Here is a 24,004-nt window from a genome sequence, read left to right as displayed (position 1 = left end):
AAAAGTTGCTGGTGTGGAAGTTCTACTCTAAGTGTAACCTGGGGCAGAAGTGTATGGAGTTCCAGCGTACCACACCACAGGTAGGGCCAGGAATTCACCCTCTGCCACTTGGAGATGAGAAATATTGGAGGCTTCTTGTCCTTTCCGGTGAGATAATACATCTCTTGATTGAGAGGAGAGGAGAGGGGACCCTGTTTCTTTGGCCTAACTCACCCAGACTGGTACTTTCCTTCTGCTGAGTGGGCCAGAGCTGGGGAGGCAGAGGGGGACAGGAGGGAAGGAAGGACCTGGCTGTGGCTAAAGGGCTGTGACTGTCACTGCTCCTGTGGAGAACTAGTAGATTTTCTTGAGTACATGCTTCTTCATTTGTGCGCTCTCTTTAGGACAATTTCCAGAAACTTTAAACGGTTGTCATTTTTACAATGCTCACCAGTTGTAGTTTTGACTGGGAATGGGTCCACGGGGCTCCTCACACCACCGCTCTGGAAGCGGAGCTCCTATATGATAGCCTTCTAGAAACAGCAGCCCAGTGACCTCTGCAGGTGTCCGGCAGGTGGGACTGTGGCAGGCGGCCATTCTCACCTGTGAGGAAGCTGGGCAGGGCCGCTCAGCCAGACCCAGGAGCACCATGTGGGGGTGGAGGAAAATGAGGTTTAGCTATCTCTGTGGCCACAGAAGCATTGGACTATGTGGTTTTTGAAATCATGTGCATGCATTATTTTGAGAAAAGTTAATTTTTTAAATATGAAAACAATTCCAGTGCCCACCAGCATCAATTTACAATATCTTCTCTTCCCGTTATGTGATGACCCAAGTTTGTACTTTCCTTTTCCTAAAAGCAGACACAGGAATGATATTTTGAAGGTCCGTATCTGTTTAAAAATGTTTCTCTGGACTATTTACTTAAGTGAATGTTGACTCCATAAACAATTCTTAAACCAAATTTTGTTTTAAGATTTTGGTTAAATGATGGTGGAATTTCAGTCAAACATCTGTGGACAGCTTATATGTGGAGTCCAAAAAATAAACAAACAAACTGAAAAGCAGAAATAGACTATGAATACCAAAAACCAACCAGTAGTGGCCATAGTGAACTGGGTGGGAAGATGGGTGAAACAGTGAAGGGGATAAAGAGGTTTTTAGATAAACTTCCAATTATAAAATATATAAGTCATGGAAATGAAAAGGACAGCATCGGGAATATTGTCAATAATATTTTAATAACCTTGTATGGTGACAGATGTTAACTATGCTTATGGGGGTAAGTACTTCATAATCTAATTGTTGAATGACTATGCTGTGCACCTGAAAGTAATATAATATTGTTTGTCAACTACACTTCAATAAAAAAAGAGTGAAAAAGATCTTCGTAGGCAACATGATGGTTAATCATTATAGAATACCTTTATCTGTTCACTTTCCCCTTGGGACTTTTTCTCAGTCTTTGAAAGGTATACCCAAAGATTGTTCATCCTGAATCAGCTTTCCCTGAGACACATTTTCAGTTGATAGATTCAAGATTTCCTTTATTTTAGAACGTTTTTGATTTTTGATTTTTATTTTTTTGTCATTCTATTGCATTTGCTCTTGTCTTCACGGAGAAAATGTGTATGTCGGGTCTTCCTTGTTTTACACATCCTCCCTTGGGCTTTAGGAGTCTCTGAAGAATTTTGCCCTTTCCTCTTCCCTTTGCTCAGCATCCCAAGCATGTTCTGTACCACACTAAACGACTGAGCATAACCTATTTCTCTTTTCGCTGCTATGTGGTGATCTTATTCCTCCACGTTGTCAGCCCGTTGTTCCATCTCTTCTGCTTCATGACATCCTTATTGCCTGACTCCTTCTGTCTCTTCTTCAGACTCTATTTTTGTGATAGATACTATTTTGGTAAATTATTTGATTTCGTGGAGAACTAAGGGCTTTTACTTACTTGTATTAATTCTCTGTGGCTTCCATAACAAATGGTCACAAATTTATTGGTTTAAAACAACAGAAAATGATTATCATAGAGTTCTTTAGGTCTGAAGTCAAATACAGTTGCCATGCCGCTGGGTTAAAATCATGGTGCCGGCCGGGCTGAGCTCCGCTCTGGAGGCTCTTGGAGGCAGAGTCTGTTCCCTGCCCTTTTCAGCTTCTGCTGGTCTCTTCTGTGAGTCCTCACATGGCATCGCTCTGAACTTTTACCTCCCCATCCATTCATACGGATCTTATAATTATATTAGGACCACCGGGACCCAGGCTAATCTCCCTAAGGCCCACTGGTTAGCAAACGTAACTCCATGTGCTGCCTGAATTCCCCTTTGTCCCAGAATGGGGTGTATTTGTGGTCTATAGGGATTTGCACACAGACGCCGGTGGGGGGCGTTACAGTGCCTTCCACACGGGTTTCCACCCGTTTCTGTGGCATGCTGGATTTAAGTGCTCTTCATTATCTTTCACTGGCCAGATGCCTTTTCTCCTTTGCTTATCCCTCTAAATTATATTTATGTAGTTTCCATGATCGTTCCTTTAGAACAGTCACCACTTTCCTTTGAGGTAACATTCCTCCTGCAGCAGCTCTTCTAGCACCTACCCCCAAGGATCCTGCCGACATAGCTCAGGAGGTCTGTGGCCTTGGGTGGGGAAAAAATTGTTCTTGATTTTCTGTGTGAATTCAGACTGCACAGCCCAGAAGTATCTGTAGAACCTTGACATCTGTGCCCAGTAGGAACAGTGCCTCCTCTCTGCTGGGTGTGGCCCCTTCCCAAACAGCGGGAAGTGTCCTTGATTCACGTCAAAGTCTGCATGTCACAGAATCTGGGTGAGCAGCTTGGACGTCTCAGCTGTCCAGCGTCTGCATGGGTCATGTTCCGATCAACTCACTTTCTCCACACACTGGAAACAGAGCCACCCACTCTCGAAAGTGCACGTTCCTGTTCTGTCTCAACATCCTGCGGCTGCCGTGGTCCACGGGGTCCAAAGGTGCCCGGGGTTCCGCCCAGACCTTGCACTTCGCGGAGGTGGGGCTGGGGCGTGTCCCACTGGTATGTGCTCCTACTCCGGAAAGCCCTGGATTCTCTTTATTTCCCCGGGAGGCTCTCCCTGGTGGTGCCCCTCCTCACCCCAGACCCAGGCTCCTGGCGCCTGGGGACCTTGTCGCGACTGGTGACTTCACAGAAAGTGCAACTTCTTTCTCTGTTTCTCTTTCGTGTTCTGGGTTGATTTCAGAAATGACACAAGGATTAGAGGTTTCCCTTCTGCCCTCTTTAATGGAATGTCTGTTTAGCTTTTCTCATAGTTTTTAAAAAGTCGCCTAAGTTCTTTATCACAAAGAGACAATACAGAATAGCATGAGGCAGAAATACCTTCTTCTGCCTGATGGAACCTATTTTAGGGTGCACCTAAGAGGTAAAAATGAAGAGTGGGTTTATTTTCCAGCCTTTTCTCTCTGCTTAGGTTAATGATTTCAGTACATGTGCAGCTTGCATAGGTCTGTCTGGTAAAGTGAAGTGTAACTCACTTTCTCAAAGAGTCTAACTCTCCAACTCAAAGAGTGTGAGCAGTAGCACTTATATCACGGCTCTTCTTACTCTCTCCCAGGTTAAAGGAAAGAGAGAAAACCAGGGGTGGACATGTATAAAATAACTGTTTTTATTTTATTTTAATTGTAGAGAACATATATCACAGAAGTGTACCATTTTCACCATTTTTAGGGTGTAGTTCAGCACCGATACCAACACTCGCACTGTCAGCCATCTCCACCACCCATCCCCAGTGCATGTCATTTTTTACAAGCAAAACTCTGTCCTCATTTAACAGCCCCCATCTCCCCCTTCCCTTGGGGCCTTGTCACTGACTGTTCTACTTTCTGTGAATCTGATCACCACAGGGACCTTTTAGAGATGGAATGACGTGATATTTGTCTTTTTGTGACTGGCTTATTTCACTCAGCATGATGTCCTCATGGTTCACCTTGCAGCCAGTGTTAGAACTTCCCCCTTTTCAGGGCTGGATAATATTCCTTGGTATGCATATTACATATTTTGTCCATTCATTGGTCAGTGACTCTTGGGTGGCTTCCACATTTTGGTTACTATGAATAGCACTGCCAGAGTGTATTAAAATACCTTTTTTCTGCATATAACTGAACTTAATCACATACCTTCTTTGTGATGAGAAACTTGAAAAGTTTATTTCTTTGTTTAAAGATAAGGCTTCCTGTTATAAGGTAAGTTCTGAGGATCTAGTAGTTAAAAACAATGTGTTGTATACTTGAAATTGTTCAAAAATAATGTTAAATGTTCTCACCCCCCACACACACAGATGAGTATGTTAAGTAATGTATGTGTTAACTAATCTTAATTATACAATATATACATCTATGAAATTACCATGCTGTACACCGTAAACCTATATGTTGTAGCTCAATAAATTAAAAAGAAAGATGTGGCTTACAATCAGGAGTTGGGAATTCAAATTCTTACAGGTCTGGCTGCAATATAAATGCGAGGTGTAGACTGATTCTCAGACATGTCAGGCAGTGTGGCAGCCATGGAAAAGCCAAGGGCTCATGCTCCTGCCCAGCGGGCCTGCCTGTCCTAGCTCCCATTCCATGCTTGCTGAAGGAACAATGATGGGAATGGTTCTAGAATTCTAATTTTTGGACAGGTAACTGAAGTTGATTTTATGGAAAACCTCTGATTTTATATGTTGACAACTAATTTTAAAATATAGGTATATTCTGAGGCCAAGATTTTGCCTCTAACCCTCACAGCTAAGAATTAGCTTTCACCTCCTAAGGAAGAAGTAACTAAAAATTTATTTCTTTTTCTTTTTTTTAATTGTTGTAGTTTTCTATTAGTTTCAGGTATACAACACAGTGGTTCAACAGTTTACCCTCATTATTATATAGGAGGCAACAGAAAAAAGCACCCACAATATGCAAGAAAAAACATTCTAGGAGGGATTGAATTTACCCTATTATGTGAGGATGTGTAAGTTCATTAATAAAATAAAATACAAATGACTTGGTCACTGGCTTTTAGCCAACTGATGTAAGGCTCACAAAATCATCTGTTTTTCCCTTAGAATGTTTTGTTTTCCTTTTGGCTTCCAGTTTGCATTAAAAGCTCCTAGATTTGTTTTAACTTGGAACATGTCCTCCAGAAATGTTGGGGAGCCTGGAGGAGACTATTCCTTAAAGGGAGTGAGGCACCCGGACACGGGTCTCTGACCTAATGCTCTTTGCAGAGTGGAATTCTAGAGACAAGCTTATGAATGCAGGAAAGGGAAAAAGCTAAACGGGATCAAGGGCTCTGACTCCACACACAGTGCCCAGGATGTGTGTACGGGGGCTTGCCTCTACAAAGCAGGACTGACAAGGGTTTCCACAGTCACTTTCAACCCGTGTCTCAGAGGGTGCCGACCTGACTCAGCTGGGGCTGTGGCGGGCAGGCACAGGGAGGGGCAGCCCCAGCAGTGCAGCCGCAGGGAAACATCCCCCACCTAGAAGAGGGAGCAGACATACCAGGTGAATAATGCCAGGCTTCTCCCAACGAGGACTCACAAAGCCTCAGTCATGCAAAATTGTGACTTGTTTTTCCAAAACTGGTTTGTCTTTGTACACTACTGCCTTCCCACTGTCTCATTTGTGCCATGTGAACTGTCTCCTTCCCACTATGTCACATCTGTGGATGTGATCTGTCCCCTTCCCTGGGAAAATTGTGAAGGATGGTATTGGCTAAGAGCAGGACCTCTAGCAAGCCTCAGGGCACAGATGCACACTTGCTAGCTAGCTGCCCCTGGACTAGTGAGCGCTTGCTCAGAGGACCCCAGGAAGTGGGAACATACAGGGAACAGTCTGCCACCTAAACAATGGTGTCTGCTTTGTGAGCTGCCTTTGGAGCTAAGAACAGAAAAGCTTATTAAGTTGGTTTAAACAGCCTTAGCACATGTGCTCCTTCCATCCCGGCTCTGTCACCCTCAGAGCGCTTCATGCTCCCTGACAGTCACCAAAAGGCCACGGCAGTTTTAGGCATCATGACCTGAAGTGATCACTGTTATTGGCAAATGAGGGCCGGACGGGAGGGAACCCTCAGGGGCACAGACTTCTCCTATTTGAAGCTCTGGTCTTGAACCAGACCTTTCTCATCGGCCCACTCTTTAAACGGTCATTATTAGGAGAGCCGGGTCCAAGGATCAGCTTGTATAAACTTGAATGTCACCCTGGAGTTGGAGAAAAGATTTAACTCTTCCCCAGTCCTAAGGGGAAGGGGTGGACACGTGCAAAACTGGGGTCCTTACAGCGAGGACGAAGGCAGCAGATAGAAGCTGTTCTGATTACCTCTGGATCTGTGCCACTTCTGTGAATTCTATGCCGACCCTTGACGATCACGGGTTGGAACTGCACAGGCCCACTTACACATTTTTTTCAGTAAACATATAGGAAAATTGGAGATCCATGACAGTTTGAAAAAATATTTTCTCTAGCTTACTTTACTGTAACAATACAGAATATAATACATGAACAGAACATGTGTTAATCGACTGTTTATGTTATTAGTAAGGCTCTGGTCAACAGTAAGCTATTAGTAGTTAAGTTTTTGGGGAGTCAGAAGCTGTAATCAGATTTTTGACTGCGTGGGGGTGGGGGCAGCAGCCCAGCCCCCGAATCGTTCAGGACCAGCCATACATGCTTGGAGGTTTGCAGTTGGTGCCGTGACATGGATTAGAAGGCGCGGGAGAACGGAACAACGCTTGCCCGGGGAGGAGGAGGAAAGGGAGCTTGTCTTGGGGGAGGACTGGTGTAAGACGGAGGCTGCAGAGGCGGGGAAGCCCAGCTCTCAGAATCATCCTATTTCAAGGCCACCCAAACCCTCCCAACTGGATAACTGTGCTAGGCAGCAATCCCTCTTGTTTTCTTTTTTGATTACAAAGTTATATATGCTTGTTGGAAAGAAGCCAATTAATACAGATATGTATAAAGTACAATATAAAAGTCCTCCATAATAATGTAGGAAATAGAAATCCTCTGTACATTCCCACTTTGAATTTGCAGTTTCACACAGAATCCTCCAGATTTGTCTGCACGTGAACTGAGAGCACATATATTTAAAAAAAATGTGTAATAGTGTATATACCTTCAAAAACCCATCTAATGTCTTGCAGAATAATTTTTTTGCCAGACAGGAAATCTTAGCATTTCTATGCATGAGGACTAATGCTCTGGAGGGCCCTTCTAGGTGACCACGGGGCTAGACCTGGGCTGGCCAATGAAAGTCTGCAGGGATGTATGCAACCTGCTTTGTGCTGTCCTCACATGTGGCTGTTGAGCCCTTAAAATGCCACTAGTGCAGCTAGAACTGAGTTGTTAATGTTACTGAGTTTAAATTTTAATTTTAGTAGCCACATGAGGCTGGTGGCTGCTGTATTGATGAATGCAGGGCTGACAAATGGAAAGTGGCAGCAATCCTTGGAGCTAGAGAATCCCTGCCAAGAAGGCATTGTGCCTTCTCAGTGCACATGTAGAAGTGAAACCGCCATTTCTGCAAGCCCAGAGGGGCTCTGAGCGTAGCATGTTCCCTGCACGTTGGCCCAGGGAAGGGGGTGCTGGAGGAGGTTTCAGAGGCATTTGCACCCAGGGATACTTTGGGCTTTCCAGTAGAATCCTGACTTTAAGTGCTTTGGGTCTTTGGCCCATGCCCACATGTCTTGTCTTGTGTCTGGGTTTTTGGGTTTAGAAATCCCCAGTGGCATTTCCTTGCTCTGCTCCCATCTGTAGGGCCAGGGCTTGTCCGGGTCGCATGTAGGTGGGGGATGCGCGTCTGCCCAGCGCTGTCCTTCCCCTCACCCTTGGCAGGCGGTTGTCTGTGGAGCTTACACCAGTCATTGTGAACTGACTTTTGTAATGGTTTCCTGAAGTTTATCCAATTAGAAAGAACTTGTGGCAAATCTGGGTTTGAAGCCCAGTACCCTGGGTTTGGAGCTCGAGTCTGCCCTGCTTTACAGAAGTGAGCTTCAGGTACTTTAAGGGTAAGTTAGGTGGAAAGAAAGGCATGAGCAGCTGGCAGAGGGGAGCATGAAGCTCCAGGGAAAAGAACACCCCACTGAGGACAGCAAGGCTTTGCAAGGAGAGCCTTTGGGGCCGCCCCGTTCCATCCAGGTCCTCCCTAGGCTCAGCATCTGAAGCCCTCGCTGCGCCTGATTGCACCCTGCCCCCTAACCACATGCAGAGCCTGAGATGTGCACTGGCTTCATGGGGGCAGAGCTTCTCATCTCAGGGCATTCTGCACATAAGCAATGGTGCTGATGGGAGCCAACCACTGGTAACAGACTTTCTGGAACAGAGTATCTGACAGACCTCAAATATACCCATTTGCTCAATGCTTAGCCAACTCTCTGTGGCTGGTGCCATGTGGTTCCCATTCCAAAGGTAGGAGAATGCCCCTCTGCTGGCCGTGGGCCTGGTCCTCAGGCTTCCCGCACTGGCCCAGGGAGCTGAATGCCTCTCACCCACCAACCTCTGTTGAGCTCATGTTACTCTCAGACTGTATCCTGCAGCCACTGCACAAGCCATGAAAGCAGGTGGGGTGTTTCTGTCTCCCTTGGTGCTATTGGGTAAAGCCAGGTGCTTTTCCACTTTGTGCGCATGCCTGCTGCATGCTCAGTGCCCCACCAGTGTCAGTCTACCAGCCAAGTCACTGAGTCAGGGGGCAGAGCTGGTGCCTACCCAGAGGGACTGAAATCAGGATCTCAAAGGGGTATCTGCACCCCCTCCCCCAATGCTCACTTCAGCTTTATTCACAATAGCGAGACAAGGAGACAGCCTAAGTGTCCATAAATGGAGGAATGGGTGAATCAATGTGGTGCATATACACAGTGGAATATTGCACAGCTAGGAGAAGAGGGCAATCCTGTCATTTGTAACACCACGGATGGACCTTGAGGGCATTATTCAAACTGAAATAAGCCAGACAGAGAAAGACAAATACTGTATGATCTCACTTGTATGTAGAATGTAAAACAATCACCTCACAGAAACAGAGAGTGGAACGGCAGATGCCAGGGGCTGGTGAAAGGGAGAGAGAGAAGGTAGTCATGGCACAAAATTTCTACTGTGCAAAATGACTGAGGCCCCCAGATGTGCTCTATGGCACGTGCTTATAGTTAACGACACTACTGTGTGCTTAATATCTGCTAAAAGGGTCGCTGTTATATTAAATATTCTCAACACACACACAAATAATAACAATAATAATATAAAGGGTAAGAGGAAACTTTGGGAAGTGATCAATGTGTGTATGGCCTTGTTGGTGGTGACAGATGCACAGATATTTACTTATCTCAATAAAGTGGCTTAAAAAATCACCACATGCCACAAGCCTGTCACAGCCTGCTGACCACCTCCCTGTGATGGCTGATGGAGTGTGCCGTCTGCGGCTTGGTGCTGATGCACACTCCTGATTCTGCACTTGCAGCCCCTCAGTGCCCTCTGTCCTGTCCTCTCTGCATCATGACACCAACACAGCTGCCGGGATCGTCGAGGGAACATCCACTGAGCATGAACTGAATTCCCCGACTTCCCCCCTCCATGGCCCCTGAGGACAGGCCAGACATCTCTGGCTGCAACCAGCCTCAGCATTGAGAACCCTATTCCTCGGGTTTGGAAAATCCAGTTATGTGAGTAACTGTTCGTCTCTGCCTTCGCTGGTGATGCAAGCGTGCTCATTCCACACAGACACCACATCCTTCCTGCCCCTGCTGAGCTGTGACCACTATATATTCTTCAAGTTTCCCTGCTGGCTGCTCCTGAGGCCGGAGTCCGGGTGAGTCCAACTCTGCAGAGCAGGGCAGCAGAAGGGCCCAGGGAGGGCCAGGGAGGAGTGCAGAGGGCCAGGCTTGTCTTGGTTATGGAGCAGGGATTTCTTCTGCCAGCCTCCAAGTCTGTTGTAACAGTTCTGCAATGTTCTGGACAATAAACAGATGGCTCAAAGGCAATGCCACTTTCCCAGCCTTTCACTGCAGTGCTCACCGATGCTGTTCTCCTAAAGAAACTCTGAGTTCTGTAATGTTCTTTCATGTATATCGTTGGATTCTGTGGGTGCACTTACATGTGTGTCAGGGATGGGGCTGAGGACGGGGCAGTGGCCACAGCTTACACCCATCACCCAGGGGCTCTTTCAGCCACCTCCCTGTGGAGGAAATGAGAATTCACAGAAGCCAGGGGACAGCAGGGATGTGGGGAGAGGTCAAGGTGGAGTGCACCAGGGTCAGGGACAGGGGGCACAGAACCGAAGTGGAGTCCCAGTGTGGATGGAGAGAATGATGGAGAGGGCAGACCTGGGAGGGTCTGCAAGGTTGTCTCTGTCTGGAGAGGCTCCCCATTCCTTGTCAAATGCATAAGGGGATGAACTGTGGGCACACGGAGCCCAGAGCAGAGAGGCAGGGATGGAGATGGAAGAAGGACAGCACGTGGGAGGTGCCTTGAACATGGAACTGTGGTCATTATGGAGTGCAGTCTGGAGAGTTCTGCAGCCCCACAGGCCTGCGCCCTCCCACCAGCATCATTTATGACTTTCGGCTGATGTGTGCTTTTTGCAATTCAGCAATAGGAAGGGATCCAGTGCGCCCATTCATCCAGTCTAGATGTGAGCAGCCAGTGTCTAGTCCTTGTGGAACTCAATCTAGTTAGGAAAACCATGTGCTAATGAAAGGCTGTGTGGGGTAATGCTGGGAAAGCGTCCTGCCTTTCAGCCGTCTGTCTTAACACCTTTGGTCATTTTGTTGGTTTGACCGAGATACTTGGTTAGGCGGTGGAGGAATGGAGTGGAATGGTCTCATACATTTCAGGCTACGAAAAGTGCTGTGTTGTGGGGGCATAAGCTCAGAAATCTGTGACCTTCGTCTAAATCCTGACTTTGAATCTTGCTGGCATGAAGACATGAGCACATCACCGAACCCCTGGAAGACCCAGTGTCAACCCCCACAAACCGGGTGGGACATGTAGTCCGTTTGGGTTTTGTGCAGGCTGGGTGGGAAAGAGCACTGGTCTAGCGCCAAGCACTTGAGAAGCTCTTGGTAAACGTGGATTCTAAAAGTGATTATGGTAACTTCAGATTTTGCAAGGAGACACTAAGGGATGGGTGTTTATTGTTCCCCCCGATGCACACCAATATCCATCTCGTTTGTGCATGTCCATCAGCAGTTGAGCAGAAAGGCTGTGGAAGACCATCCCCTCTCCCCTCTCCCCCGCCACGAGCCGCTCAGCGATTACCAAGGCTTTCTAGGTTTCTGGCCTCCTGTGGCTCTCCAGCCATCTTACCCCGGGTCAAACAGAAACAAGGAACTGATCTCTGCCGTTGGAAGGAACTTAAAAATCATCTGTTCCACTCTGTCATGTTACAGATGAGGAAACTGAAGTTGAGACAGAGTCAACAGTTTGTCCAAAGTCACCAGGGGGACCAGAGTCCTCCGGGTGATACGTCCCAGCACCCTCGCTCGGGCGGTTGGGGAGGATAGGGCATCGTTATGCTGTTAATGCGTCGTGTTTATGGGGTTCATTGTTGTTTCTCTGCACAGGGACACCCTTCTTCCATGGCTCAGGATACACTCCTGGGTCGAGCCAATAGGAAAACTTGGTAAGTATTTCACTCACTTTCCCAAACTAAAGATGGCAGCTTGTTACTGTCTGGTTATATTTATTTCTGCTCTGTCTCCTGGGTTTCTGACCCCTGGGCTTTCTCTGAGGGCAGACTTTAAAGACTCTCCTTACCCACAGGCTGTTTCTGCCGCCTGACCTCCCAGTGTGGACCTATGCCCAGGAGCCCTGAGCAGAGCTTCTCAGGAGCATGGAAAGTGTCCGCTGCAAGCTGGCTCGCTACCTGGAGGACCTGGAGGATATCGACCTGAAGAAGTTCAAGATGCACTTGGAAGACTACCCTCGCCAGAAGGGCTGCACCTCAGTCCCTCGGGGCCAGACCGAGAAAGCAGACCACGTGGACCTAGCCACTCTGATGATTGACTTCAACGGGGAGGAGCAGGCGTGGGCCATGGCAGTGTGGATATTTGCTGCGATCAACAGGAGAGACCTTTATGAAAAAGCTAAGCAGGAGGAGCCAGAGTGGGGTGCGTATTTTTTTTTAAGTTTCGATGAAATACACATACTAATTGTAAGACTGCAGTTCAGTAGTGTTAAGAACATTCATGTTATTGGGCAATCAACTCCAGAACTCTTTTTTAGCTTGAAAAACTCTATACCCATTACACAACTTCCCATTCTCCCTCCCCTCAGCCCCTGGCAACCAGCACTTTGTGTCTCTGTGAATTTGACTATTTTAGGCATCTCTTGTGCATAAGGTATTTGTCTTTTTGTGCCTGGCTCATTTCTGTTAGTATACATCCTCAAGTTTCATCCATGTTGTCACATATGAGAGGACTTCATTCCTTTCTAAGGTGGGATAATTTACCATGGGATGCATATACCACATTTTGTTTATCCATTCATCCATCAGTGGACATTCAGATTGCTCCTAAATTTGGTTATTGTGAATAATGGGTGTACAAATTTCCTTGAGAACCTACTTTGGATTCTTTTGGGTATATGCCCAAAAGTGGAATTACATGGTAATTCTAAGTTTAACTTTTTGAGGGAGTGCCATAATGTTTTCCATAGCACCTGCACCATTTTACATTCCTGTCAAGAGTGTGCAACGGTCTTAATTTCTCCACATCCTTGCCAACACTTACTTTATTATTATTATTATTTTAATAGTAGCAATCCTAATGGGTATGAGATGGTATCCCGTTGTGGCTTTGATTTGCATTTCTCTATTGACTAGTGGTATTGAGCATCTTTTCACGTGCTTTTTGATCATTTGCTTATATTGGTAGAAATGTCTCTTCAAGTCCTTTTCCCATGTTTTAATTGAGAATTTGTGTGTTTGTTGTTGACTTGTGGGATTTCTTGACATATCCTGAGCATTAGCCCCTCATCAGATGTAAAGATGTGCAAATATTTCCTCCCATTCCTTGGGTTGCCTTTTCAGTCTGTCGATGGTGCCCGTGATGCGTCACAGTGAGGATGCTTGTGTTCTCATTAGTTGTTTTATTATCTCGGCTTCATGTTCTTTCTTCCTTTCAAGATAGCTCTGTAGGAATTTGGGAGAAAACCCTTTGTTCTTTCTTACCTTCCTTAAACACCCAAGTCAGGGCTCAGCTTCCCCTAGGGACTCCCTGACGAGTGCCACTTTTCCCTGTCACTCTGTGGCCGGAACTTCTCCAGGACGCCATCCAGTGGGAGCCCGTCATGTCTGCCTGCCTGGCAACAGCCTGGATCTCTGTTCACCACGACTCAGGGGCAATCCCTCACCTTTCACAGCTTTAATTTGTGGGAGAGCCTTTCCTGTGGCCATCACATTGGACATTGGAATAGTAAAAGGAATTATCTCCATCCCTGTGAGAAAATTGGGGGTGAGGTCCTTCCTTGTGTCTTGGTCTTCTGACTAAGGGAAGAGCACACAGAAGGGCTCAGAGGAATCTGGGAAATCATGGTACAGTGATGTTGAGCCAGTGGAAAGGAGGAATAAGAATGAGTCACAAGTAAATTGGTGCAGCCACTGTAGAAAGCAGTATGGAAGCTGCTCAGAAAACTAAAAAGAGAAATACCATACAACCCAGTAACTCTTTTCCTAGGAATTGACCTGAAGAAAACAAAATCCCTGATTAGAAAAGCTATATTCACCCCTATGTTTACTGACACATTATTTACAATAGCCAAGATAAGGAAACAACCAATGTGTCCATCAATAGATGAATGGATAAAGAAGATATGGTATATATACACATAGAGTATTATCCAGCCTATAAAAGAAAGTGATCCCACCATTTGCAACAACATGGATGGACCTAGAGGGTATTATGCTCAGTGAAATGAGCCAGGTAGAGAAAGACAAATACCATTTGATTTCACTTATTCGTGGATTCTAAAAACAAAATAAAACAAAATGAACAAAACAGCAGTAGACTCATAGACCCTGAGAAGTGACTAGTGGTGACTGTGGGGGTTGAGCTGGGTGGGGAGATAAAGTGGCACAAAACCTCAGTCATAATATAAGTTGGTCACAGGGATGGAAGTGCAGCATGGAGAACATAGCCAATGCTTCTGCAACATCTTTCTATGTTGACATTAACTGCAGTAGTTGGGATAAGGATTTAAGAATGTGGTTACTGTTGAATCACTATGTTGTATACGTGAAGCCAATATAATACTGTGTATTAACTATACTTCAATAAAAATATGAGTCAGCACATCAGGAGAAGCATGGTGAGGGAAAGAAAAATGATGTGGGATCATGAGGCAGAGGTGAACAGCAGCAGGGTGTTATAAACAAATCACATATAACAATTATAATTGTGCTAGTACTTACATACTTGTTAACCAAATTAAAGTACAGTGATCACAGTTGGGGAGTGGCCCACTGAGCAGTTTTTGTGGGTTTTGCTCCTTCCTCACCAGAACACCACGAGGTCCAGGGAACTTTCAATTTCATGATACTAAGTGAAAAAAGTCAGTCACAGAAAGACAAATGTAGTGTGACTGCATTTGTAAGAGGTGCCCAGAGTGGTCCAAACCAGCCCCTCAGTGGCTTCCAGGGGCTGCAGGGTAGGGGAGTAGGGAGTTGTTTCATGGGTGTAGTGTTTCATTTTTGCAAGATGGCAAACAATTCTGTCTGCCCAGAAGTGTCAAGTGGGCCGGGAAGGGTGCTCTCTGGTTGGGGCCCTGCTCTGGTCAGAGCCAAGGCCAGTACTCAGTGCCAGGTGTGTCTTTGGCTAGAGCCTGGCCCTTCACCACTGTGTTGCCTTGGCATATGCAACTGTAATGAGGGCAGGAGTTTCCTTGGAGGGATGCTGGGCTTAGGCTCTTGGTAGGAGTTGTGGCTTTGGTTTGAGTTAATATTTGGGTCTTGCTTTCTGATCAGGTCACCAATAGCACTTGCATTCTGAACAAGCAGGTGTCCGCCAGAAATACTCATATAGCTCCTGGGCACCTGCCCACCTGAAGTTATGCCTGCCGTGCTTCTCCTGGTGCTTCGTTCTTGCTCTAATGCGCCTAAATTTCCCCCATGAAATGCCTCTTGGGGATGTGTTATTTACTAACTGTTCTTATCTGTGATTCTCAACTGTAGATCCATGTTGGAATTTTTAAAATATAGTGGTGCCTGGATTCCACCTCACATACATCGGTGAATAACTGCTGGGTGGAGTCCTGGAGGCACTCCTCTGAGAGCTTCCTGGGTGAATTGCTGGCCACTCAGCATTCTGAACCACCGAGTCAGACATAAACCAGATTGGTGATTCTCACTCTGAAGAATCAGAATGGGGGTGAGGCAGACCCCAGGCAGTAGGGTCAGGAAAGGATGGTCCCACTGATCTGCGGCCATCTCTGAGATTTTGGAGAGAGTAGGGACGACCTCAGAACCAGAGCTCCAGGTAGCGTGGCAAGTCTGCCCAGAACAAGTGAGGACAAGGGAAGCCTGCCAGCCTCACATGTTTGCTGGCTGATTTTAAGACTGGGTACTTGGGGAGACAGTGCTAGGTGGGTGGGTGGCATCCCTCACTTTGGGATGCTCAGGAATGCCTGCAGCTGGATGCTTGACTGTATGCCTGCCGCACAGCCCTGAGATGTGCTTCTGTTGGAGACGTCCGGGCAGGTGCTGCTGAGCAGGCCAGGTGTTGTCTGTTGGCCCTCAAAGACATCATGTCAGTCAGGAGTCCTGGTTTTTAATACCTTGTATTTCTTTCCCTTTTATTTTCAGATAATCAGCCAGTCATATGTCAGGAAGAAAGCCTTGAAGAGGAAGGGATGGGTTTGTTGGGGTATCTTTCCAGAATCCCTGGTTGTAAGAAAAAGAAAGGTAAGCAGTGGGGGTGGTTGCCTCCCACTGGGTTTGAAGACCCAGTTTGGGAGTCGCTGAGAAGCTAGGGCACATGGTCACCCTACCTGCTCCTGCCCCTTGAGGCACCAGAGCTGAAGAAACAGGCCCGTGTTCACACGCTTCTGGCAGTCCCAGAAGTCAGGGAGGTGACCGCTTCTGGTTTTGAGGGCATGGGCTGTAGACTGCCCTAAGGAGTAAGACCGCATAAAGGGCTTTCCATCCGGAGGCAGCCAAAACATGGCACTTGTTCTTCTCGGCTGTATGTGGGTAGATATTGACATCTAGATTTTCTGAGAAATTGCACCTCTGTTTCTTAGTTCCAGTGGACCACAGGCCCCTGGTGATAGCTCCTCCATGCTCGGGCTTCCCCCGTAGCCTAACTCTCTGTGTTTGCCACAGATTATTGTAAGAAGTACAGAAAATATGTGCGGAGCCGATTCCAGAGTGTGAAAGACAGGAACGCCCGTCTGGGTGAGAGTGTGAACCTCAACAAACGCTACACAAGGTTGCGCCTGGTCAAGGAGCACCGGAGCCAGAAGGAGAGAGAACACGAGCTCCTGGCCATCGGCAGGACCTCGGCCAAGACGTGGGACTGCCCCATGAGCTCCCTGAGCATGGAGCTCCTGTTCGAGCCCACTGACGAGCACGCCGAGCCTGTGCACACGGTAGTATTCCAGGGAGCGGCGGGCATCGGGAAGACAATGCTGGCCAGGAAGATCATGTTGGACTGGGCGTCAGAGAAACTTTACCAGGACAAGTTTGACTATTTGTTCTACATCCACTGCCGCGAGGTGAGCCTGGGGACACGGAGGAGCCTGGGGGACCTGATTGTCAGCTGCTGCCCGGGCCCAAACCCACCCATAGCCAAGATAGTGAGCAAGCCTAACAGGATCCTCTTTCTCATGGATGGCTTCGATGAGCTGCAAGGAGCCTTCGATGAGCACACAGAGATGCTCTGCACCAACTGGCAGAAGGTGGAGAGGGGAGACATTCTCCTTAGCAGCCTCATCCGGAAGAGGCTGCTTCCCGAGGCCTCCCTGCTCATCACCACAAGACCCGTGGCCCTGGAGAAGCTGCAGCACTTACTGGAGCATCCCCGCCATGTGGAGATTCTGGGTTTCTCAGAGGCCAAGAGGAGGGAGTACTTCTTTAAGTATTTTTCTGATGAGCAGCAGGCCAGGGAAGCCTTCAGGCTGATTCAGGAGAATGAGGTCCTCTTCACCATGTGCTTTATTCCCCTGGTCTGCTGGATCGTGTGCACTGGGCTCAAGCAGCAGATGGACAGTGGTAAGAGTCTCGCACAGACGTCCAAGACCACCACCGCGGTGTATGTCTTCTTCCTCTATAGTTTGCTGCACTCCCAGAGTGGGGCACAGAAGGGCCAAGTCTCTGCCAATTTGAGGGGTCTCTGCTCGCTGGCTGCAGATGGCATCTGGAACCAGAAAATCCTGTTTGATGAGTGTGACCTCAGGAATCACGGCCTGCAGAAGGCAGATGTGTCCGCTTTCCTGAGGATGAACCTCTTCCAAAAGGAAGTGGACTGTGAGAAATTCTACAGCTTCATCCACATGACCTTCCAGGAGTTCTTTGCTGCCATGTACTACCTGCTGGAAGAGGAGGAACAGGTGGGCACAAGGAACACACCACAGACTTGTCTAAAGCTTCCCAACCGAGACGTGACGGTCCTTCTTGAGAACTATGGAAAATTTGAAACGGGCTACCTGATTTTTGTTGTGCGTTTCCTCTTTGGCCTTGTAAACCAGGAGAGAACCTCCTACTTGGAGAAAAAATTGAGTTGCAAGATCTCTCAGCAGATTCGGCTGGAGCTGCTGAAGTGGATCCAGGTGAAAGCGAAGGCGCAGAGGCTGCAGACGGAGCCCAGCCAGCTGGAACTGTTCTACTGCTTGTACGAGATGCAGGAGGAGGACTTTGTGCAGACAGCAATGAGCCATTTCCCTAAAATCGAGATCAACCTGTCCACCAGAATGGACCGTGTGGTTTCTTCCTTCTGCATCGAGAACTGCCACAGCATGGCATCCCTGTCCCTCAGGTTGCTCCATAATGCGCCCAAGGAGGAGGAGGAAGACGAGGAGGTTCAGGGCTCTGACGTGGACCACTGTGTCCTTCCAGACCCTCATGCTGCCTATTCCTACCGGTAAGGAAGCTCGGCTTCAGGCAGCAGGTGCCCACTGCCTGCCAGCCAGCCAGCTTTCTCTTGGCACTTGCTGTGTCTCCCTTCTTCTTGGCTGTCCTCCAAATGCAGTTCCCACAACTACATGGTGGAGCTGCACCCACTTCTGCTGGACCCCTTCACTGGCAGGGATTGGCTAGTGCAGGAAGGGTAGGTGGACATGTGGGGTGAGGAAAAGCCAGTGAGAACAGCAAGCCCATGTCAGGTGAATGTTCATTCAGCCCAAGATATTACAGGGTGGAGAATCGAATGGAGAATGCTGTGAACTCAGATTGCTTGTAATTTCCTTGGGGCTCTGTGCACAAGGCAGTAAATACCAGTGGGCAAAACAGCCCCAGTGACTGTCCAGGAATGCAGAGGGAAGCCGGGTGGGGGAGGACAGCGCTGTCCCGGCCCCACACCACACCCAGGCCATCACCAACAGCACCTTTGGCAGGTGTTCACCGATGGGCTAGGTGCTTGAGAGCCACCTGCCCATCTGTACAGCTGAGTGGCAGTTACCATGACTTTAGAAGTCCCTGTGCAGCAGGACCTGCCGCAGCTATAGTAGTCGTGGAAGGGGACTCTCTGTGACTGCTGGGATTTAACCTCCAGAGGAGACACTTGGCCTGGGACAGGACTCAGGGGGGAGGGCTGGCCTTCTCCTAGCAGCAGGAGTTTCAGTTTCCTTTCTCCGCCTCAGCTTCATTGCCAGGCCCACTTTGCCCTTCATGGCGCCCTCGTTGGGAACCACCTGCTGGGGCTTCAGTGGTGGCTGAGACCTGGTCCTGCTCACAGCGGCTCACGATCTGGCTGTGGGGACAGTCAGGGAGCAAGGGTGGACAGCTGAGGGAGGGCTGTGGCAGGAGCCCCTGCAGAGCACACCTGAGACACAGGGCAGCCCCCGACCTTGAAGGACCGGCATGAGGGAGCCCTTTGGGGGACAGTGGGACCAGGTAGCAGGTGTGTTTAGACAATGGCAACTAGGTCCAAATGGTAAAGAAGCCAGGAGAGAGGACAAGAAAGAGGGAGAGGTGGAGGCTGGCAGACTTTCTCGTTAGGGCCCCGAGAGCTAAACTGAGCAGATGAGAGACCCTGCCTTGATTACATGGCTGCTGGGAGGCCGCCAGAGACTCTGAAGGCAGCTCCTCTGAGAAGCCCGATGCTGTCTAGCCCACACCATCCTCTGAGCAGGAAGCTGGCAGCATGTGTCAGACAAGCTGAGCCCCAGCTGTCGGCCGAGTCCAGCCCATCCTTGACCCATAGAGTCAGATGTGCACCTTAGCGGGAGCTGCACACTGGGCCACCTGAAGTCTTAGAAATGCTGACTAGCCTGGGCCTCAGAGATCCCGACCTCACCCCTAGGGTGTGGCCTGGCCTCGGGGTTGTCAAGAGAGCATGATGTTATTGTGGGGCCTCTGGCAGCGAGAAGTGGCCTCTGGGTCACTCAGCAGAGGGTCCAGGCCCGTGGGCAGGCTGGCTGACCAAGGTGGGGGATGAGGGCACATGTGGCACCACAGCCATGGGCTCACATCTCCCCATGTAAGGTGTGCAGAACCCTCTTACCGAGCCTCCCTACCTTTTTCATTTCACGCCTGACAGTCTAGTTCTGGGAGTCGCTCCATAATCTCTGGGTGGCCTCTGAGCTGGTGGCCCTAGCTTGGGTTTGTCACTCTTAGGGACTGATTTGCGCCTCTCCGCTCCCTCCCTCCACCTTCTAGAATGGCAAACTGCTATCTCACGTCCAGCTTTTGCCGGCGCCTCTTCTCGGTCCTGAGCACTAACTGGAAGCTCACGGAGCTGAACCTCAGTGGCAATACTGTGGGGGACCCAGGGATGAAGGTGCTGTGTGAGACACTCCGGCAGCCTAGCTGCAACATTCAGAGGCTGTGGTAAGAGTCTGCTTGCATGTGTGCGACGGAGAGACATCTTGGGGTCCCTTCAGTGGGTTGTTAGTTGGCTAGGGCTGCTATAACAAAATACTTGTTAAAATGCAGACTGAGAAGCCTGAAGGACTGAAGTCCATTTTCTCCCAGGCCTGGAGGCTGGGCGTCTGAGACCAAGGTATGGGCAGGGCTGGCTTCTCCCAAGCTTCTCCCCGTGGCTTGTAGATGCCGTCTTGTCCCTGTATCTTCACACTGTCTTCCTGTGTGTGTCTCATCTCCACTTCTCACAAGGACACCAGGATCCAGGATTAGGGCTTGCCTCAGTGACCTAATTTTAACTTAATTACCTTGGGAAAGGCCCCATCTCCAAATGTAGTCTCACTTTTAGGTCTTGGGGGTTAAGACCTCAACCTGTGAATTTTGGGTCAGCAGGTATGATTCAGCCCAAAGTGAGAAGGCAGAATGGATTGGAGGCCAGTTGTTTGGCAAGTTTCATAGAGGGAAGAATGAAGGGGAACTGAAAATGAATCATTTGTTGGGACAGGACACAAGGGCATGGCCTTCCTCACCCCCCACATCCTCGTTGGCCTGGCTCAAAGATGGGAACAGAGAGTTTCACTGTGTGCAGTGACCGCCTGGGCCAGACCCATCAGGGTGTGTGGTGCAGGCCGACCTGCCCCAGGGGCCCTCCTGTAGCTTCATGACAGGGGGCTTGTTCTGAGCCCACACTGTGAGTCAGATTCACGTGTCTGGGTGGGGCACACGGTGGTCAGGGCGGCCCCTCCAGCCCTCTGCTGGCACACATCTGCAGTTTTGAGGAGCTGCACAGAGAGCCCTGAAGCCAAGCACTCCGGGATGCTTTTGTGCCCCCTCTTGCTCATCGCCCTGCCCCCACACCAATCTTATCAACTTTACTTCCTATTCAAGCCATTGTCTGCTTTTCCTCATCCTCTTTCCACCAGCCCAGGTCCAGCCCTAGGATCACAAGCCTGGGCACAAGATTCTCACTGGTCTTGCCATCGTGGCCACCACAGGTAGACATGTGTCTCAGCACATATTAGTGGTCAAATATACCTGTGAGACCAGTGTTGGCTGTTTGGTCTCCTTGAATCCACCTTTGCCACCTCCCAACCCACCCTCCATTCAGAAGCCAGAGGGTTATTTAGAAAATTTTGCTTCGACCATGCCATTCCCCTGCTCAAACGCTTTCTCTCTGCCCTCTTGATAAATGACAAATCCTCTCCTTGCCCTCAGGGCTGTGGCTGACTTTGGCAGTTAATCTCCCTCTCTACCTTCATCCCCCACACTCTGTCTGGCACACCTGTGGGTGCCCCTGGTTGATTCCAGAGGGTGGGACACAGACAGGGAGGGTGTCAGGGAGATGCTTTGCAGATAAGTAGAGATTTGGTTTTCCACTAGCTTATAGTTGGTGTGAAGATGGGGCAGAAAGGAAAGCAGCCCAACATGCTGTACGGCACAGGACCAGCCAACCTGAAAGGGGATGTGGTGTTGTTCTTGCTCCCATGACAGGGACAGATTACAGTTGCTGACAGTGGTGGTGGTAGTAACAGTGTGTGTGTGTGTGTGTGTGTGTGTGTGTGTGTGTGTGTGTGTGTGTGGTGGTAAAGCAAATCAGAAATCGTGAAGGGCTGAGATTAAGTCATAAAACTGAGCAGCAGAGACAAGTTTGGCAATGAGAAGTAGTCGGGTGTGATCCTAGAGCCACGACATGTGGTGAGCAGATTAAGCAGGTGGAACCCACTAGTTCACCACCCTTGATCCTTGTCATCTATGACACAGGCCACATCACTTATGCTTGGAGAACTGACTGCCCTTCCCAGGAGGGGCTCCCTGACAAGTGCTAGCAGGCTCAGCTAGTAAGCCCTCAACCTAGCTTCCCAACATGTCTTGGGCTGTGTTCAGGAGTTCTGATAAGGAGACAGTCTACAGGAACTTTGTGATTGTCACGTGAGCACCACGCAGCGTGGTACCCATGTGAGCGCACACGGGAGGGCGGCACCAGAGGAGTGGCCCGCATTCTGACGCTTCCCTCTCCTCGCTTGGTGTGAAGGCTGGGACGCTGTTGTCTCTCTCACCATTGCTGCTCCAGCATCTCCTCGGTCCTCAGCAGCAACCAGAAGCTGGTGGAGCTGGACCTGAACCACAATGCCCTGGGAGACGTCGGAGTCAAGCAGCTGTGTGTGGGGCTGAGGCATCTGCTCTGCAGGCTGGAGAGGCTCTGGTGAGTGGGAGCTGTTTGCCTCACAAAGCCCGAGCGGTGGCCTTGGGGAACCACGATGGGCTGGTGTTGCGAGAACAGCCCTGGCTGCTCGGCGGATTCCATGTTTGTCCCGGGGTGACCGTAAAAAGCTCAGTTAGTGCACAGTCTTCCAGGATTGTGCACAGTAACAGAAACCTGCATCCTCACTGAGGTAGGATTAATAGACATAAGTGATTCAGAAAAAAACATTTATTTCTGTCTTATGATGTCTGTCCATGGCTGGAATCTCTGTTCACTTGGGAACCCAGTCCAAGGCATTGGCAGAATGAGAGTCCTGCAGACTCTTTTCTTAAAAATTGAAGTATTGTTGGTATACAATATTGTATTGTATCAGATGTACAACACTTGACTCAACAATTACATACATCACAAAACGCTCACCATGATAAGTGTGGGTACCAACTGTCACCTTCAAAGTTGTTACAATATTATCTACTATATTCCCTATGCTGCACTATTCATCCCTGTAACTTACTTATTTTATAATTCTTTTTCCCCTTCACCTGAGCCATTTGGCTCCCGACCACTACCAGTTCATTCTCTGTGAGTTTGTTTCGTGTGTTTGGTTTTTGTTTTAGATTCCACATGTAAGCGAAATCATACAGCATTTGCCCTTCACTGCCTGACTTATTTCATTTAGCATCACAACCTCTATGTCCATCCATGTTGTTGCAAATAGCAAGATTTTATTCTTTTGCATGGTTGAGTAATATTCTGTTGTGTGTGTGTGCCCCTTGGAAGGGCCTTGCATCTGCAGCAAGGTGTTCTGTTCTGGAATTGATGCATGTGCCTTCTGTAAAAGAAAAACAATCCAGTCAGGCAGTGTTTGCTGGGTAAGCTCCGGAGGGAAAGTTAAACAATCAGAAAAAATCATGCACACTTTAAGATATTTGCAGTCTAGCTGAGAAAATAAACCTCATGTAATGCACTGCTCTCAAAGAGTTGGGCCTTCATGACAAGCCCTTGGCTGCCACACTGAACAGAAAAACTAGTGCTCAAGCGATGCAGATTCTTCGAGTGCTTCAGGGAGATGTGAGTCTTCAAGAAAAGATGGCACTTGAAAATGGAGGGGTGGATTCATACCCACCGGGATGGCTATTACAAAAACAAAACAAAACAGAAAATCACAAGTGTTGATGAGGATGCTGAGAAATTGGAACCATCAAGTATTCCTTGTGGAAATATAAAATGCTGCATCTGGTGTGGAATATAGTAGGATTGTTCCTTAAAAAAATGAACATATGATCCAGCAAGCCTGCTTTGGGATGTTTATCTAAAGGCATTGGAATCAGGCACTCAAACATGTCTTTATACACCCACGTCCATGGCAGCAGTACTCTCAACAGCCAAAAGGTGGAAACAATGTAAATGTCCATTGATGGATGAATGGATTTTAAAAATGAGGTCTAAACAAGAAATAACAAGTGTTGCCAAAGATGTGGAGGAAAAGGAGCTCTCCTACATTGTTAGTGGGACTGCAAATTGGTGCAACCACTGTGGAAAGCAGTGTGGAGGCTGCTCAAAAACTGAAAAGAGAAATACCATATGATCCAGCAATTCAACTTATGGAAATTTATCCAAAGAAAACAAGATCAGTAATTTGAAAAGATATATGTACCCCCATGTTTATCACTGCATTATTTACAATAGCCAAGATATGAAAGCAACCTAAGTGTCCATCAATAGATGAATGGGTAAAGAAGCAGTGATACATATACACAGTGAAATATTATTCAGCCACAAAAAGAAGGAAATC

At 48.3% G+C, this 24,004-nt stretch overlaps 1 protein-coding gene across 5 annotated transcripts in view; it reads left to right on the top strand.

Annotated features, from left to right (window-relative positions):
• Positions 1–9,734: 9,734 nt before the first annotated feature.
• NLRP3 (NLR family pyrin domain containing 3) overlaps positions 9,735–24,004 on the top strand; it is a 38,124-nt gene continuing 23,854 nt past the window's right edge. The window contains exons 1-7 of one of the 5 annotated variants that reach the window (XM_037008814.2): positions 9,735–9,803; positions 11,557–11,615; positions 11,756–12,102; positions 15,792–15,890; positions 16,311–18,066; positions 19,803–19,973; positions 22,039–22,209. In XM_037008814.2, the coding sequence (XP_036864709.1) occupies positions 11,826–12,102; positions 15,792–15,890; positions 16,311–18,066; positions 19,803–19,973; positions 22,039–22,209 (2,474 nt within the window). In that variant the 5' untranslated portion in view covers positions 9,735–9,803; positions 11,557–11,615; positions 11,756–11,825. Of the gene's footprint in view, positions 9,804–11,371; positions 11,616–11,755; positions 12,103–15,791; positions 15,891–16,310; positions 18,067–19,802; positions 19,974–22,038; positions 22,210–24,004 lie in introns of those variants that run through there. The other 4 variants (XM_037008816.2, XM_073221301.1, XM_037008817.2 and 1 more) reach the window with 4 other exon arrangements.

This window comes from Manis javanica, chromosome 14 (assembly GCF_040802235.1).
Source record: "Manis javanica isolate MJ-LG chromosome 14, MJ_LKY, whole genome shotgun sequence".
NCBI lineage: Eukaryota > Metazoa > Chordata > Mammalia > Pholidota > Manidae > Manis > Manis javanica.
The sequence above is the reverse complement of the archived record's forward strand: the minus strand, read 5'-3'. Positions and strand labels throughout refer to the sequence as shown.